We start from the raw sequence: 17,634 nt of genomic DNA, 5'->3' as shown, positions 1-17,634 counted from the left end.
GGAGGGTGGAAATGAGTCATTCCATGAATAGAAAATAGTGTGAGCAAAGACACAGAGACAAGAAAAATCTGGATAGTTATGAAGTGTGAATAGGAATCCAGTTATCAGAAAGTATATGGAAGAGAGTTATATGAGATAAGGTAGATTAGATTCAGACTTTCTGAAGTTTAGCACAATGTCTTAATTAATGTGTATTGAACTAAATTGAATTACATTGGGCCTTGAATGCTAAATCCAGTTTCTTTGTATTCCTTTTGCATACAATATGCATTAAACTTCATTGAGCCTTCAAAGAATTAGGGTTTTGAAGGATTCTTTTCTCCCCCATGAAAATTTAACAACTTTATAACTGTTTAAACCCTTCCACTTTCCTGTTGCTTGAGAAAAGGGAGGGGGGAAAAGGAATATGTTGGTGATTAAATAGGGAATAAGTAGGTAGAACTTAGAATTTCTCATAATTGGAGTACTCTTGGGGGCAGCTGGGTGGCTCAGAGAGTCAGGCCTAGAGAAGGGAGGTACTAGTTTCCAATCTGGCCTCAGTCACTTCCCAGCTGTGTGACCCTGGGCAAGTCACTTAACCCCCATTGCCTAGCCCTTACCACTCTTCTGCTTTGGAGGCAATAAGCAGTATTGACTCCTAGATGGAATGTAAGGGTTTAAAAAACTAATAGTTGGAGTACTCTTGAAGAAGAATATACAAATATGGAGGAAGGAGCTGGAGGAGCAGACCTCACATGAAAGTCATTCTTATAAGAATGGACAAAGGACAGTTAAATACATAGTCACATATATAACTTCTTTTTCTCCTCCTGCACAGAATTTTGCACTTGCATTCAAAAAAGCAGGGAAATGGGGGGAGATAGACAAAAGAGATGGAGAGACTTCAAAATGATAGAAGGGAGGGTCTAGTTGGGGAGGAAAGTCACAAGCAAAATAAGACTTCTTCCTTAGAAGGATATATCAATTAAGAGTAAATTGGACTGATTCCGCCCTCATTCCTGAAGTACAGAAGGCAAGGATGAAACCTTTCATTGTGAGGCTAATGGAAAATGGGCCATAGTCCAAAACATGCTGTAACTCACTTATCCACCCTTCTGATCACAGGGCCCAGTAGAGCAAGCGAGGGCAGAATGATGACCACAGCTGGAGAATCACAGACCATAATCATTACAATTTCCAGCCCTGCAGTAAGAACACACTCTGTTCTGGCAACAACAGCAGCCCCGACCACTGCCTGTGCTATTGACTTGGAAAAAATCACTGTGCCTGCTTCCTCTGCCTTGCCAGAGCTCATGGTAGCACCATTTGCCTGGTCTGGAGTGGCGACCAGCCCATCTGAAACTACGCTCATTGCCGAAATCTGTACCCCACTTGGGGCTGGGACAGGAGGAGGGAGCCCCATAGGTGTCCCTTCACACCTCACTAGTCTTGACACGACAACATCAACCACAGTCTTTCCCTGCCCCAATGTGCCCCCAGCACAGTCTACAATGTGCTCTACAATCAGCCTACAATCAGCCACAATTCTTTGCCGTGTCAGTAGAGAAGAACGAAAGCCAAAGACCTCTCTGGACACATCTGCTTCAGAGACCACAGCCATGGCTACTGCAAGGGTATGGCTGGCCCTGACCAAGACTCCAACCACAATGGACATCAGCAGAGGAGCTGAGGCTGTGGTTCTGTCCACAAGTGATTTGCCCACCAGCTCAGCTGTCCCACTCATTCCCACAGATAAAGTATCCACCAGGACCACCATGACCACTATTGCACACACTGGTAAGAATAGTTCCTTCATTATCTTCCCTGCTGGAACATGGGGTTATATTTTAGTGAAAAATAGAGAGTAAAACAGTCACCACAGTTATGGTTTCTGAGTCTGACATGTCCAAGGAGGAGGTCAACCTTGTCCTTTTTCCCTTAATGACTCATGAAGGGTGTGTGATGCAGTAGTAAGAGCAGGCATTCATGTCAGAGGACCTGGGTTCAAATCTTAGATCTGATATTTTCTACCCATATGGGGAAGATTGATCAGGAAAGACAGATAATAAGGATGGAGCTTTTGCAGGATGGAGAAGATAAGCCTTTGTTTGGAATTGTGACTACACACCCATTTGGCAGTTGTGGACAAAACACCTCCTGGTACTTTGTAGATAGGATTGAGAACATGCCCAGGGCTAGAGTTATCAACTCATTCATACCTGCCCTGGGCAGATGAATAATAGCTAACATTTAGCATGCCTAGTATACAGCTAACACATATAAGTCCTACAAGATTAGTAGGGTAGTACTAAGAGAGACCCATTTGGAGGTCCTACCAAAAAGACTCAGAAGGTTTTCAAGCCAGGATTCAAGTTGTAGGTCTTCTGACTTTTGTCTAAAATTCTTTCTACTGGACTACAGTGAATACTCTTTAAGCAGACATGGTGTGGGAAGAGGAAGTTCTATGCCAGTGGAATGGTGGACTCAATAATGGGCCCAGAGTTGCAAAGTAGTAGATGGCTAGACGACCCAAGCTTTCATGATAAGTCTGCCTAGTGCAAGACTGAGGGGCTGACGATGCAAAAATGAACAGCTCCCCCCAGAGGTCAGGATGGATTTCCCTCCCCCTCTGACCAGATGATTCAGTGGCTGATCTGAAGAGATCATGTGACAACCACATCACCTCTATATCCCATAGACTGTACCCTTCCCTGTAGTATTCCTGTATGCATGTGGTCAAGAGTTTTCATTCATAGTTTGCTGTGGTTTTTCTGTCTGTTCCCCCATTTTTTTAGCACCATCTCTGACTCCATCACCTTCCTCTAGCACTACAGGTAGGAACTCCTCTGTGCCTCTGATGCCTTTCTATGCCCAGCCTTGAGAATAGGAATTGCAGAATGTGGAGTGAGTTTCCCAATGCTATGACCTTTCATATAATTAGTTGGAAGGAACCTTAGAAGTGTCTGGGATTACGTATAGCCTCTTGTTTTACAGAGGTGGGAACTGAGGCCCTGAAAACTTAAAATGTTTGTGTCAGCATGATTGGATAGGACTGGAAGGGGCCCTAAAAGGCCACTTAGCTGAAACCCTTCATTTTGCATTTGGGAAAACTGAGGCCCAGAGAAGTTATATAAGATGTCCCAGGCCACAAATGTAGAAAGCATCAGAAGTGATATTTGAACCCAGGACCTCTGATTCCAGAGTCATTGTCTTTTCTAATCTGTTATGCTGTACTTCAGGGGCTAAAAGAGAGTTCAGCCCTAGTGCTTCACATTAAATGGCTAAGGCTCTTTCCACTTCAGAGGGTGCCTTCTGTGACCTCTCCAAGGGCAGCAAATGTTTTTTAAAACTTTTATCCGTATCCTCAGTATTTAGGACTACACTGGGCACATAATGAACACTTAATGATGGAGAAGGCTGCTAGCTTAATGGGACATGCCCTGGTGCATTGTTGTCTACTTCCACCTCGACCCCTGTACACATCATCTGTCCTGCTGATCTTCAAAGTGGGTTTCTGCTAGAAAATGACTTCTTTGTCTTTTCTCTGTGTTATACTTCTCCAGAATTCATTTTGAAGGCATTATGTTGGGTTTTGGAGAGGAATTTGGTAGAGATTAGATGAGGAATCTCTATCTTCTCCAACAACTTTGGCTATGTCCTTTACCGTTACTCTCATAAATCTGATTCATTGGATATTGGAAATGAGTCTCTCATCAAAAGAATTTGAAGCAAAGATTTTTCCCTCCAATTACCCGAATCCCTCCTCATTTTGCCTACATTGGTTTTGTTTTTGGGGAAAAACTATTTTGTCATAAGTTAACAACAGTGTCCATTTTTATCTTGCTCTCCTATCTTTCCCTCATGTGATCATAAACTGTCCCCTTGTCCATTACCATGAAAGATACAATTTTCCTCATCACTCTCGTTTGTTTTATATCACCTTTTGTATCTAACTCATGTACCCATTTGGAGTTTACTTTGTCATGTCATACAAGACATTGGGCCATCCCTAATTTCTGCCAGACTAATTTGCATTATTCCCAGCAATTTTTGTCATGTAATCAGTTCTTAACTTTGAAACTGGATTCAACCTCCTAATTTTACTTGTGAGAAAACTAAGGCAAAAACATAGGACGTGGCAGGGCCATGATTTCAACCCAGGTATTCTGACTACAAAGGCACAATTTTAATACTTCCAGAAATGGTGTGTATGGCTAGAGATGTGTTCAGGTTTTCATTAGTGGGTTCATTCTGCTGAGTTTCCAACTGAGGAAGGACTAGAAGAGTGCCCCCTGGAGTCATGATGATGATAATGGTCATCATAACTGACATTTAGATAGAACTTGAAGGTTTACAAAGCATTTCCTCTCATTTGAATAACATTTGTAAGGCTCAGACAATGTGATATCTTTCCTTCTGTACAGCAGCAGGGAGCTCCTACTCCAAGACATTCACCCTCAACTTTACCATCACCAACATGTTTTATACACCAGACATGGGTGAAAGGGGCTCCAACACATTTAAGGCTGCTGAGAATGTCCTGCAAGTTCTGGTGAGACTCCATTCCCCTTCCCCTACCTTCTCTCCCCCATGCTGCCTTCCTTAGCCCTGATTATCCAGGCTTGGTCTAGTCAGGTTCTCAGAAGTTCCTTTCTCCCCTTTTGTTTTCAGCTGAAGTTCTTATTTGGAATGAGCAACCTTGGCTCTCACTATTCTGCATGCAGTGTGAACTTGCTGAGGTGAGAATCCTGCAAGATGTCCACTCAAATAGCAAAGACCACGCTTTCCCATTTGACTTAGATTTTGTCCAGGCTGCTGCTGCTTCTCCTTCCCAATAGCAATTCCTTCTTTCCCACGATGTAATGGATAAAATTCCCCAACCAGCAAGCCATTAGAAACATTCCAGGCATCCTCCTATCCTTTATGTGGTGAAGAAAAACTTCTTTCCACATAAGTCTTCCAAATTTAAAACTCCATGTGAGAAGGAATAACATGGCAGGCACCAAGTGAGTGGGTAGAAATTGATTGATTCAAACACATATCAGCATTGATTTTCTCTAGAATCGGAGGATTATATTTTAAAAGTTGGAAGGGGCAGTAGAGGTCATCTAGACCATTCCCTTCATTTACAGATGAAAAATGAAGAACCAAGGATAGTTCAATAACTTTTATAATGACAAAGATAATTGTCCAATTCCAAATTTGAACACAGGCCCTTTGACTTTAAGTCCAAGTTCTTTCTACTACTCTAAGGAAACTACTGAAGATAATCAGACCCCATACATACTTGTAAACATAAAAATAAGTAAATAGACAGAGCACTGCCAACTCCAGTTTGGTGAATAAAGTGCTAAGCATGGATTCAGGAAGAACACAGTTCAAATTCTCTCTTAGACACATACCACTTTGTGACCTTGTGCAAATCACATAACCTGCCTTAGCCTCAATGCATTCCTCTATAAAAGGAAGGGGCTGAATTTTATGGCTTCTAATGTCCTTGTCAACTCTAAATTTACAGTCCTCTGTAAACCTTTGTTCAAAGTTGTTGACTTCTCTCAAGAGTGTCCTCTGAATAACTAAATTTCAGAAACGAAACCAATGGTGTCAACCTCAAAAGGAGGCCATTAAATTATACATCAGGGTCCCTAAGGCCTGCATTTTGACTCTGAAAACCATACATATTTATATATTACCTTTTAAATTAGTAAACTAACACATTAAAATCAGATTGGAATTACACTTTAATCAGGACTGACACTTTAATCTGGTTCCTATGACCCTCAGGAAGGGCTATGTTTGACATCTCTTGTATGTTTTTGACACCTCCTGTCTGAAACATCAATTTCCAGGTCTCTGAAGAATGGGACAGCAACAGGAGTGGGTGTCCTGTGTACTTTTCAGGAAGATTCCTCCAACCCTGTCCTGAACAAAGAGAAGGTTTACTGGGAGCTAACTGAACAGATTCAAAGAAGAAGGCTAAAACATGTGCTTATAGAGAGGGACAGCCTCTTTGTGGATGGTAAATATCTTGATTTGGGAAATATACTTCTCTTTCTCTGGGTGGTGCCTGTTCCAGAATACAACCCATCTGCCCCAAATTCTTCTCTCCTTTTGAGCCTCCTATTTTACTTGGTTTCACTATGACACTCCTGGGCACTGGCCCACAAAGTGGTGCCAAACTAGGAAGACCTAGGGAGCTCACTTCTAAAGATCAGAAGAGGCTGGTTTGTTCTTATGCTCCTTGAACCAAGAAGTATGCCATAAATCCCTTCTTCTTGAATGTTGAAGCACCATTTCCCCATCCCTATGGTCCCCCAAACATCTCCTCTCCATTCCACCATTAACCTTTTTCCCACAGAGAGATACCGTACTCAAAGGTTTATGTGTTCTCTCTCTGTCTCTGTTTCTGTCTCTGTGTCTCTCTGTGTCTCTCTGTCTCTGTCTCTGTCTCTGTCTCTGTCTCTGTCTCTCTCTCTCTCTCTCTCTCTCTCTCCCCTGTCCCACTCTGTGTCTCTCCTCACCTATCACTTTCTATATTTCTTCTTTGTTCTTTCCCTCTATCTTCTCTTTCTTTTTTGTTTTCTTTATTCTCTGTCTTTCCCACACTCTTATCTTTATAACTTTTCTGACGTATTATCTTTTTTCTATCCTGTTCTTCTTTCTTCTTCCCTTCTTTCAACTACTGTTCCTTGCATTTTTCTTCCCTGCCCTTACCTTCTCTCCAACACTTGTTCCCTCTGAATTTCTTTGTTCTTTTTTTATTACCATTCCCCACTACAGGGTATCACCATAAGCAACCAGGCATCATATCCACAAAGAGTGAGTTTTCAATTTCTTTATTTTCTGGGTTTTTTTGGGGGACAATATCAGGAAAGATATTTTTCACCCTTTTCGATGGGAGCAGTGCAGGGAACAGGAATAAAAATTAGTTTTAGGATTTCAGAATTTGATATCTTATTAAATATGGCTAATGTTGAGACATTATTTCCTCATTGGCCTATGTTTTTATTTGCAATTAAAACATATCTAAATTCTTCAGTGGAAAAAAAAATTCAGCCCATGGAATTTAAAAATCAGGCTGTCTATCTCCTTTATAGCCTGGTATATAGAGGGTATCTCCCAGCATTCCAGTGTCTTGGGCTTCTCACCCATATCCTTCATTCATGAATGTTGGCCACTGGTTTTCATTAATAATGTTTTTATCCTCTGCTCCTTCATTAACTACACTCTTTCCAATCATGTCTCTTACTCAGTCATCATTTACCTCTGGCAGTACAGTTAGGAAATGCCTAATGCCTAACTTCTCTTCTGTTTTTTCACCTAATTTCTCATCCAAGGACATGAAGTAGGAAATGGAGAGGGCAGGAGAGACCCAGTCCCAGGTGTCATATATGACAAAGAATGAAATGATTTCTCTTCACAATGTCCTGGTATTTTATCAATGGTGTCAATAACTACAGAGATGAATACATGTTGAATAAAAACTAAGAATAAATTAGAATTAACAAGGTAGTTAGGGAGGGAGAGTACAGGGAATCATGAAAGGAGGTGCTAGTGCTGAATGTTGACAAAAGAGGGGGTTGGGGTGGGGGCTAGGTCCTCTGAGTTGGAGGAGAGGAAGGAGGGCATTCCTGGTAGAGAAGATAGCTAGTGCAAAGAGTGCAAAGACATAGCCATGGGAGAGGAAGTTTCCCATACCAGGGAAAGGGAGAGGGCCATATTAGCAGAATTATATACTGTAGGAGGAAGAATAACATCCAATGACCCTGGAGAACGGGGTTGAGTGTTAAATGTGAATGCCTTACATTAACAAGATAGAGAAAAGGCAGATCTAAAATTGTGCATTGAACCAAAAAAAAATAGAAGAACAACTAATCAGAAATCTCTAACTAAAGTCAAAATAGGAAATCCTAACTAAAAGAGACAAAATTGAAAGTGTGAGTGCTACTAAACTAATGAACAAAGAGTTGGTTTCATGAAAAAAAAATCTATCTGTTCTATATATCATCGAGCATTGGTTAGTTTGATTGAAAAAGTAAGAAGAAAATCAGATTACCAGTATCAAAAGTATAAAGGATGACTTCCATCCTCAATGAAGACGAAATTAAAGCATCATTAGCAGATGATTTACCCAATTATATAAGAAAAAAACTGATAATCTAGTGGAAATGTCTAAATATTTACAAAAATATAAATTTCCCAGATTAACAAAGGAAGAAATAGTATATTTATGTGATCCTATTTCAGAAAAAATAAATTGACCATGTTGTCAAAGAATTCCCCAAGAGAACTGCTCAAGGCCATATGGGTTCACAAGGGAATTCTCTCAGATCTTTGAAGGGCAATTAGTCCCAATGGTATATAAAGTTTTTGGCAAAATTGTCCAAGAAGGAGTGTTACCAAATGCTTCTTATGACACAAATTTAGTGCCTGATACCCAATGCACGAAGGGAAAATCAAAGAAAATTATAGATCCATTTCCTTAATGAATATTGATATAAAATCTTAAATAAAATACTAACAAAGAGACTCCAGTAACATATCACTAAGATCATTCACCATGACCAGGGGGGATTAATACTAGGAATGCAAGCCTGGTTTAATATAAGGAAAACCATCAGCATAATTGACTAGATCAATAATGAAATCAATATAAAATATATGATTATCTCATTAGATGATGAAAAAGAAACCTTGAAAAGATTCAACACATATTCTTGTTAAATAAAAAAGAGAAACAATAGGAATGAATGATAATTCCTTAAAATGCCAAGTAGTATCTTAAAACATTAGCCAAGTGTCAACTGCAATGGGGATAACTTAGAAGCCTTTCCAATAAAATTCAGGGTGAAGCAAGGACTCCCTTTATCACTATTTTTAAATATTATATTAGAAATTACAGCTTTAAAAATAAAGGTAAGAAAAATAAATTGAAGGAATTAACCTAGGCAAACATTAAAAAAAAAACCTTTACCTCCCTCCCCCATTGAGAAGTCAAAAGATATAATAGCCATTATCCATATGAAGTCATGGAAAACATTTCAACATTAACCATGTTGTGGGGAGAAAAAACAACCAAAATAAAGAAAATTAAAATATCTGCTTTAGTCTGTACTCAGAATTCATCAGTTCTCTGTCTCGAGGGAGTTAGCATTAGTGGAGAGCTTAAAAGCTAAAGAGACTGGGTCAGCTGCCTGGTTCAGTGGAAGAGATCCAGACCTGGAGAATCGATGATCTTAGATTGAAATCTGAGCTCAGACATTTGCAAGCTGTGTGACACTGGACAAATCATTTAATACCAATTGCCTAGCACTTTCCAGTCTTCTGCTTAAGAACTTATATTTAGTATCCAGGCTTAGGCTGAAGGTAAGGGATTTGATATAATAATCTAAAGAGATGATTTTATAATGTAAACAGGTGAAGTCTGTGCTCTTGTCCTTTCCTAAGACAAATTTCTAAGTCCATGAGGACTCATTGTATAAACTCTCTTGGTAGATTGTAAGCTTCTTGAAGGCAGGGTATGTTTTATTTTTGTCTCCAAGTTTTCAATACCAAGAACCATGCCTAGCTTAGCATAGCTTCTTAATAAGTGTCTGTTGATTGATTTTTTACAAGAGAAAAAATTTGTAAAGTACTTTGCACATTTGAAAGTGTTCCATTTTATCATCATTATATGAAAAATATATTTACCTTTCAACTTATGACTTAATGTGTTATCTATCCTGGGTCTCCTTTTCTGGTTACTGAATTTTCAGATTTGAGAAGCATTGCTGGTAAGGGTAGGGGGAGAAGGTTATAAAGATAATTTTTAGTGTTTTGACTTAAAATCTAAAATAAGTGGTCGCCATGGGAAAATCCCAAATGTGAAAACCCCCAAGTCAGCTGGGATTTATTGAGTTTTTAATTGATAAAGGGAGAAGGAATTAAGGGGAGAAAGCGAGAGATCTCTCTCTCTCTCTCTCTCTCTCTCTCTCTCTCTCTCTCTCTCTCTCTCTCTCTCTCTCTCTCTCTCTCTCTCTCTGCATTGGCTTAGGCTGAGCCAAGTAGTAGAAAAAGGCCTAGGGCTGAGCCTAAGGGAGAGCAAGTCAGTTTTATTACTCACCACAAGACCATCTCCAGGCTGGGTTCTTCCACTCCAAAAAGAAATTATTCTCCAAACTGAATTCAATTTTAACTGAATTCAATTGTCTTTTTATCCCTTCCTTTTAAAGAAATTTTCTCTTTTGTCACCTCCCCTAAATTTTCATGTCTATGAATCACAGTAGACGTCTTTTCCCAGGATTGCCCATTCTTAGTTTTCCCCTTCTTTGTTTTTCACCTTCTCTGGTTAGATTAAATTTTCTGAGTCCTTCACACATCTTTGTTTAGATTGTCCTTTGTAAGGTACTTGACCTTTTTAGGTACCAATTTAACCGTTACAGGTACTTAAAACCTTTTTGTATTAGATCTAAAAATAATCTTAGCTTAAGTTTTAGCTTCACTATAAGGTATGAGTTAAGGAATTTCATTGTTCAATCAGGAGTTTACATTATCTTCCCCTAAGGCACTGTCTGAGTAGGGTGGAGTAAATTTAAAAGTACCCAATACATTCCTGATTCTTGTTAGACCAAATATCTCCATTGTTACAATAAGGCAACAGTTTCAATAAAATCTTCTAAGGTACAGTATGAGTAGTCTTTAAGATTCACAAGAGTTAGGAGTAGAGAAGAAATGATAAATTAAGCATCAACTATGTACCAGGCTCTGGAGGGAGATGCTATTATTATCCTCATTTTATAATTGAGAAAATGGAGGCATAGTTTAAGTGACTTGAGAACTCAATGGGAGTACAGACCAGCTCAGGTACCATTGTTTCCAAAATGTTTTCTGAAGTCACTATTTGAGCACCAGGGACAGATGGCCAGGAGTCTGAAAATCAGAACACAGCTACCCTGGCAGCCAGCATTGGTCCAATAGTGAGGATCAGTCCTGTGGTGACCAGGATCCTTCTGCTGTCAAACATCATTATCTCTATAGCGTGGATATGGAGACTGAATCAAGCTCACTTTCCTGGACTGCCAGGCCCTCATCACAGGGGGAAACAAGCCACCTTATTGGTGAAACACTCCTTGGTAAAATGAACTCAATGTGGCCAAGCCTCATTCCTCCCTTTACCTTTTGTGCAGCCTCCACAAGCACAGGCTCACCTGGGGCTACCTCCTCATTGGAGAACTCCAGGTTAGCCAGTCTGACTGTAGAGTCTCAGAGGAGTTCAGGAGAAACATCAACTCTCGCTATCATCCTGACTCCAGCTAGCACAAAGGAAAGTTGGAAATCAGGTTCTCTGAGCCCAGCTCCCACAGTACAGAAGGCAGCAGGGCTAGGGCAGAGACAACTTCTCTTTTTGCTCATGTACCTGTTAGCTCTATCCTGTTCCTAAGGAAGAATGTTTGAAGCAGGCTTCCTCTTTAGCCCTGGAGGATGGGGGCCAGATGTGTCCATGGAGGATACCTTAATATCTCAGGGGAAATCACTTTCCCTCCCATTTCCCTCTTAGAGCTTCTTTTTTTGGTACACTTAAGATCTTGTTGGGTCTGTTGGGTGAGTGAATGCCTTTCAGGATCCTTCATCTCTCTATAGTAGCACACTCTGCTGGTCCCTGAGCTACAAGGACCCTTCTGTGGTGATTAGTATTGAGTCTAACATATATGGAGCCTGTAGAATTATAGCAAGATAGGGAACATTTCCTTAGGCAATATCAGTCAGTCAGTGAGTTTATAACCATTCATTGTGTCTGCTCTGATTCCCCACACTCTGAAGAGCACAGGGGATAAGAAGAAAGGCACCCTTAATCTTAAGAAGCTTACAGTCTAATTGGGGAGACAATAAGCCAACAACAATGTATACACAATCTAAAATAAGATTAGTTGGAGATAATTAAGAGAATCAGGGCACTAAAATTTAGAAGGATCACGTACGAATCAGAGGAGCTCTTAGCAGGGACTTTATGAAAGTCATGGAAATGAGGAAAGAATACCAGATTTTTCTTCCAAAGATCAAAAATTACAACATGACATTTGGATATATTCATAAAAATTGCAGTAGTTATGTTTATAGAGTAGGGCTTTACTTGAGAGTGGCCCCTTCCCAGATGGGGAAGTAGGAAAACTGTCATTAGATTTGGAGAGTTTGAAAAAAAATGAGAGAAAGGGAATACTAGAGAGATTCTCTGCTAGATGAAGGATGAAATAAAGAAGGTACATATTTTGGAGTTTCCTTCAGAATATAAAGGGACAACATATTGTCCTTTGTACCCCCTACTCCTGCGGCTGAGATATATGCCCTCATTTATTCCTCTAGAGAGTGAGATTGCTGTAGGACCCGTCACCCTTATCCCAGACTATGGAGCACCAGGAGATATGACATCAGTGACTAGTGGCCTCCTGACCTATGAATCCACAGTAGGTGCCATTGGTAAGAAATTATTAATTTTCTTTCTATTATACTGGTATTCATCCTTGCTCTGGGCCCTTGTTTTACAGCTTGGAGATATGATATGGATTCATCTTCATATTCTGAGTACAGGATACTCACTGATGGGGGAGTTTGTGATTAGGTTGTAAGACCTGGCAACTTCCTCTGTCCCATTACTGTCTGCCCAGATGTATACCATGATACCAGCCTTTGGATGAAGAGCTCATGTCCATTTCTTGTGTTAGTTAGTGTGTATACATATAATTTACTATGCTAAAAGTCCACTACTGAAGGACAGGCTTTCCTATGCCCAGCACCTAAAACCCTGAATGGGGTACCTGATTAGTAACAAATGATTACTGCTTCATTTTCCATTTAACCTGAGCAGGTATCTAACAGGCATTTTGTCTGAGCCAGGATCCCTATCTCATCTGAGGGCAAGATGACCGGAGAGATCCATGTAGATGATGATATGTAGATTTCAGTCTCTTCTTATTTAATACTTTCTCATGGTGGCCATGCACCCTAGAGCAGAAGTAGATCATAATCTCTGTCACAGACCTTTTTATTTTGAAAGTGCTTGTTAGGGAGAAGGTGCTCTTCTCAGGAAGGACAAACTCCTCACAGGCTCTGGGGATATCTGTCCAAATAACCCCAAACTTCTTCCATCAACCCTTAGGCACACTTTAACTAACTACTTTGGTCATAGAATTCTCTACTGAGACTTCAGGGACACTGAAGAAAGTGAGTGGATCTGACTAGGGAAGAGAACCAACAGATTCCACCAGTATCCCTGTGACTGGCTCTACTGGGAGAGATTCTATTTCAGACACTGAAACAGACATACATGTCATGGAGACAACTCCAAGAGCCACAGCCACTCAAGACCCACTTCTCACTGCACCCACTGGAACAGGTCACAGGAGAACTGTGTCCTCTCCCATCTCACCCTCAGCTCCAAGTGAGATATCCTCTAGAGTCACCATGGCAATTGCAAAGCCCTCACTCTCCATGACTCCAGTAGAACCCACATGGCTCCAGTGGTCCCTTAAACATCACCCTATCTGGAATAATTTTTTGTACACCCCTTGCAGACACACCTATGGCAGAAATAGCTCCTTGAGAGAGTTCCAGTACCCCCCTTTCTCCATGGCCCACTCCAGTTGATTCTTTCAATACTGCTAACTCAGCCCCAGGAACTGAAATCACCTCCATTGTGCCTCTATCTTCACTTCCAAGAGCCACAGGTGCCACAGAAACCATACCAAATCATGATTCATCAATGAGACATACCACACTAGAGCCAGGCTCAGCTGCCCTAACTTCCACTGCTACCAGCACCATTCCAACATTATCTGGAGAAGATGCAAACACCCCATTGTTGTCTATAGAAGGACCAACAGAAGATAAAACAGTGTCCAGAACCTTCCCAGAGAATTTAGACACTCCTGGTATCACTCACAGGGAGCACTACTTCACAGGTCCTGGAATAACTTTTCAACCTGACATGGCCTCTACTTCTCTGGCCAATTTAAGTGAAGGGATCAGTTACTCCAGAATTGTACCCTCATCCCCTTTAGAGAGTAGGAAAAGCACTGCCATGTTTGGAATCTGGATAAGCCCAGCTGAACCTCTCACTCTGGAGCCCAAGAAGCCCACCCCTCCTGAGGGTTCACCAGTGACTGAATTTAGCAGCAGGGAAAGTGGACATTTACAGAATAGTTTGGCCACAGGCAGCACTACAGAATCAGATATCAGTACACTCATCCCTGGCAATTTTCATCCTTCTGAGGGCACTGCTAACCTCATATCAAGCCCAGTGGAGGGCTCCATCCCAAAGGCATCTGTCTATACCTCTCTACCCCACACCTCAGGTACTACAGGGACCAGGATTGGAGAAGAGACAGACTCATCCTTGGTGTTGACTACACCAGCACCTGCTGTCTCTATCAGCAGCATCTCTGGGGCTCTCCTTGGTACAAGAACAGTGGTTCCATGGTCTTCGAATTCAGCTGAAGCTACAGATCTTACCATGAATCGCCTTGATCCTATATCCATGTTGCCATCCAAATTCTCCACTTCATCTCCTGTAACATTTTCAGGGGTTACTTACAAGGCTGAAGACAAGAGCTCCAATGTTCCTGGGACTGACAGCATAAGTATCATCTTCAGCAGCAAGGTCACAGACAGGGTCTCTCTCCATCCTGAGATCACTCCTAACCAAAATCTACTGGGCACAATGGAAGAGAGCACAGGTGCTTTGCTGACCCCTTCTTTGCCTGGACCTCCTGGGTCTTCAGCTGCTAATATGGGAAGTGTATCAAACATGTCAGGTACCAATACTGGCTCAACTCCACAGGTGACTTTAGCTTATGAAATCTTAACTAGAGACTTAGAGAAGACCTCAAACTTCCCACTGGCCATGGAAAATACAACTAAGACTGTCCCAGCCAAGATGATGGGAAATACCTCCATGGCTTCCATGAGCACAGATGCTCAAGTGGGCTCAGCATTGCTTCTTACCACCACCAGCAGCCCTGTGGCTCTCCCTGGACAAAGCACAGTTCCTATTTTGTCAACCATAGCTGAAGCTGGGGCTCTCACTATCACTGGGACAGATAGCACTCCTACATGGCAAAGCACACACTCTTCTTCAACTACTATAACATCATCTAAGGATACCCCCATGACCAAGAACATGAGATCAGCTTCCCCCAGGACTCACTCCAAGCATCTAATTTCCAGCACAAAAATCACGGACATTGTTCCCTTTTCCCCTGTGGTCACTCTTAGCCATAAGTTTCCAAGTTCAGTGGTAGAGAATAACACAGATGCCCCACTGACCACTCCTAAATCCCCAGTGGTCTCAGACACTCATCCTGGAGGCTCATTGGTCACCTCTGCTGACTCAGCTGTCCTGGGGACGACAGCTCATGGTGAGCCACATGAAATCTTAGAAAAAGGCTCAACACTTTCTGTGAACACTTTTACCACAAAGATCAGAGAACATACTGTTACAGCAAAAGTGATAGAAGGTAGCACTTTAGCTCCTCCAAGGATTAACACAGGAGTTGAAGGAAGATCATCTATTCCTTTTACTACAAATCTAGGAGAGATTCCAAAAAGTTCTGAGGCTGTGACTCCCAGAGACACAAGTCCTTCTTACTTGTGGCTAACAGTGACTACAGTGAGTCCTTTTCATATTGGATTGGGTATAGGTCTGGATGCTGTTTTCCAGGCTGAGCTGTCTGAAATTCAAGGTCCACTAATCATCATTGAAATCCCACAGGAGAGTGATGCAGGATTCCCATTATCTTTTACTGCAACTGAGGCAACTAGAGCAAGGACCATAACATCTTCCACTCTCATCTCAGGATTGGTGGAGAGCCAGTCTTCCATAGGCAGCATTTCAGGAACAGAGGCCATCAGAGACTCTCCGACCTTGTTCTCTCCTTTAGAAAGCACCAGGACACATGCCACCAGACCTGAGTATGCATTGAGCTCTGAACAAGCACTGTCCACTGTGCCAACAGAGAAATTACTTGAAATGGTCACCAGCACACTTACTTTTGTTTCCAAAATGCCTTCTGAAGTCACTGCTTTGGCACCAAGGACAAATGCCCAAGGGTTTGAAAGTCACAGCATGTCTACCCTGGAGGCCAATGATGCCCTAGCAGTAGGCACTGGCCTTGCTGTGACCTTTAACTCTCCACTACCAAGCGTCACTGCTTCTAGCAGCATGGATGTCGATGTGGAAACTGTGTCAAGATTAGTACCCTGGACAGCCAGATCCTCATCACAAGTAGAAGCCAGTTCTCCCAATCTGGTTGTCACCACAGGAGATGGACCCTCCCTGGGAACAGAACCTCACAATCCCATCCATGAATCTCTGAGCCCAGGGCCAGGCTCCTTTCCTGCCTTAAGTACCCCCAAGGCCTGGACAAGCACAGCTTCCCTTGAAACTGCTACCTCATTAGAGGACCCAGGGCCAGCCGGCCTGACTCTAGAGTCAGAGAGAAACCCACAGGCAACACCAACTCCAGCTATCACCCTGCCTCCAGCCAGCACACTAGAAGTTTGCACAACAGCATCTCCCAGTCCTCCTGACACAACCACAGAGGGCAGGAGTGTCAAGGCAGGGACAGCCTCTGTTTCTGATCAAGTGCCTTCCTCTTCCAGCCTCTTCCCAAGTAAGCATATTTTAAATAAGCTTCCCAGGGATGGAATTGGGGTGTGGCCTTGGAAGAAATGGGGAGTGTCTGTCCAGGGAGGGTCAGTTTGTGTCTTTCTAAGGAGAAGGGTCTTCCTCCCAGGTCCTTCCTGTCTATAGCCTTCCAATGGGCCACTGTAGGGACTTTTTCTTGGCTCCATATCTGTTGAATTAGTGTCATCTCTCCAGGCTTCCTCATCTCTATGCAAAGGATAGTTTCACAGTCCCTGTGCTAAAGTGATTCTCCTCTTCTTATTGATGGGATTCTGATTCCACTAAATCAAACATATATGGAGGTTGTCCATCAATGAGTCCATGCTTTGAAGGGGAAAAGTTGGTTATTTATCCTGTGGAGAAAAGTCAGAGAAGCCATGTATTTTTGGTCTCAGCAGATAGTAGCAACAATGTACTTTCCTTTGGGAGTCCTCTAATAATGACTTGACTGAGCTCTGGGTTCTCCCCTCCTGTCTTCCTGTGGGTGGTGATGCTGGTGTGGTGCCAGTCACACATGCCCAAGGCCATGGAGCCAGGAAGCACAGGAGCACTGATGAGGAGCCCCCTGACCCCTGTGTCTCCTATTATGCCCACAGGTAAGTAGGTACCTCCTCTCTGTCTCTGTGTTGGAGGTTTACCCTTTTTAGGGCCTTGTTTCCCAGTCTTACAGAGGAAACATGAAATTATTTTAGAGATCAATCCTCAAGAACTCTTCTGAACCTCTGATTGCTTTCTATGTACAGCCTGGAGAAGAGGAGTTTTAGAGGTAGGAGTGAGGTTCCCACTGCTAAGGTCTTTTATACAATCAATAATAGGCACAAAGTTGGAAGGAAACTTTGAAGTGTCAGGTATTATGGATAGCCTCTCTTATTACAGATGTGGATACTGAGGTTTAGAGAAGTAAAGTAATTAGCTCAGGGTAATTGGATATGACTGGAAGGGACCCTCAATGGTCACCTAACTGAACCCCATCATTTTACATATGGGAAAACTGAGGC

The 17,634-nt window shown here is 42.0% G+C and overlaps 2 protein-coding genes across 2 annotated transcripts in view; both read left to right on the top strand.

The window, feature by feature from the left end:
* LOC130458063 (mucin-16-like) overlaps nucleotides 1-13,280 on the top strand; it is an 82,551-nt gene extending 69,271 nt beyond the window's left edge. Inside the window, exons 13-19 of the mRNA XM_056820972.1 lie at nucleotides 1,105-1,776; nucleotides 4,404-4,531; nucleotides 4,651-4,718; nucleotides 5,829-5,998; nucleotides 6,760-6,798; nucleotides 12,319-12,432; nucleotides 13,142-13,280. Of these exons, the coding sequence (XP_056676950.1) occupies nucleotides 1,105-1,776; nucleotides 4,404-4,531; nucleotides 4,651-4,718; nucleotides 5,829-5,998; nucleotides 6,760-6,798; nucleotides 12,319-12,432; nucleotides 13,142-13,194 (1,244 nt within the window). The 3' untranslated portion in view covers nucleotides 13,195-13,280. The remainder of the gene's footprint in view (nucleotides 1-1,104; nucleotides 1,777-4,403; nucleotides 4,532-4,650; nucleotides 4,719-5,828; nucleotides 5,999-6,759; nucleotides 6,799-12,318; nucleotides 12,433-13,141) is intronic.
* A 434-nt stretch (nucleotides 13,281-13,714) lies between these two features.
* The window catches only part of LOC130458062 (mucin-16-like), a 38,433-nt gene continuing 34,513 nt past the window's right edge, over nucleotides 13,715-17,634 (top strand). The window contains exon 1 of the mRNA XM_056820971.1: nucleotides 13,715-16,622. Within this exon, the coding sequence (XP_056676949.1) occupies nucleotides 13,715-16,622 (2,908 nt within the window). The remainder of the gene's footprint in view (nucleotides 16,623-17,634) is intronic.

The sequence above is a fragment of the Monodelphis domestica genome, chromosome 3 (assembly GCF_027887165.1).
Source record: "Monodelphis domestica isolate mMonDom1 chromosome 3, mMonDom1.pri, whole genome shotgun sequence".
NCBI classification, from domain to species: Eukaryota; Metazoa; Chordata; class Mammalia; order Didelphimorphia; family Didelphidae; genus Monodelphis; species Monodelphis domestica.
This window is presented reverse-complemented; position numbering and strand designations above follow the sequence as displayed.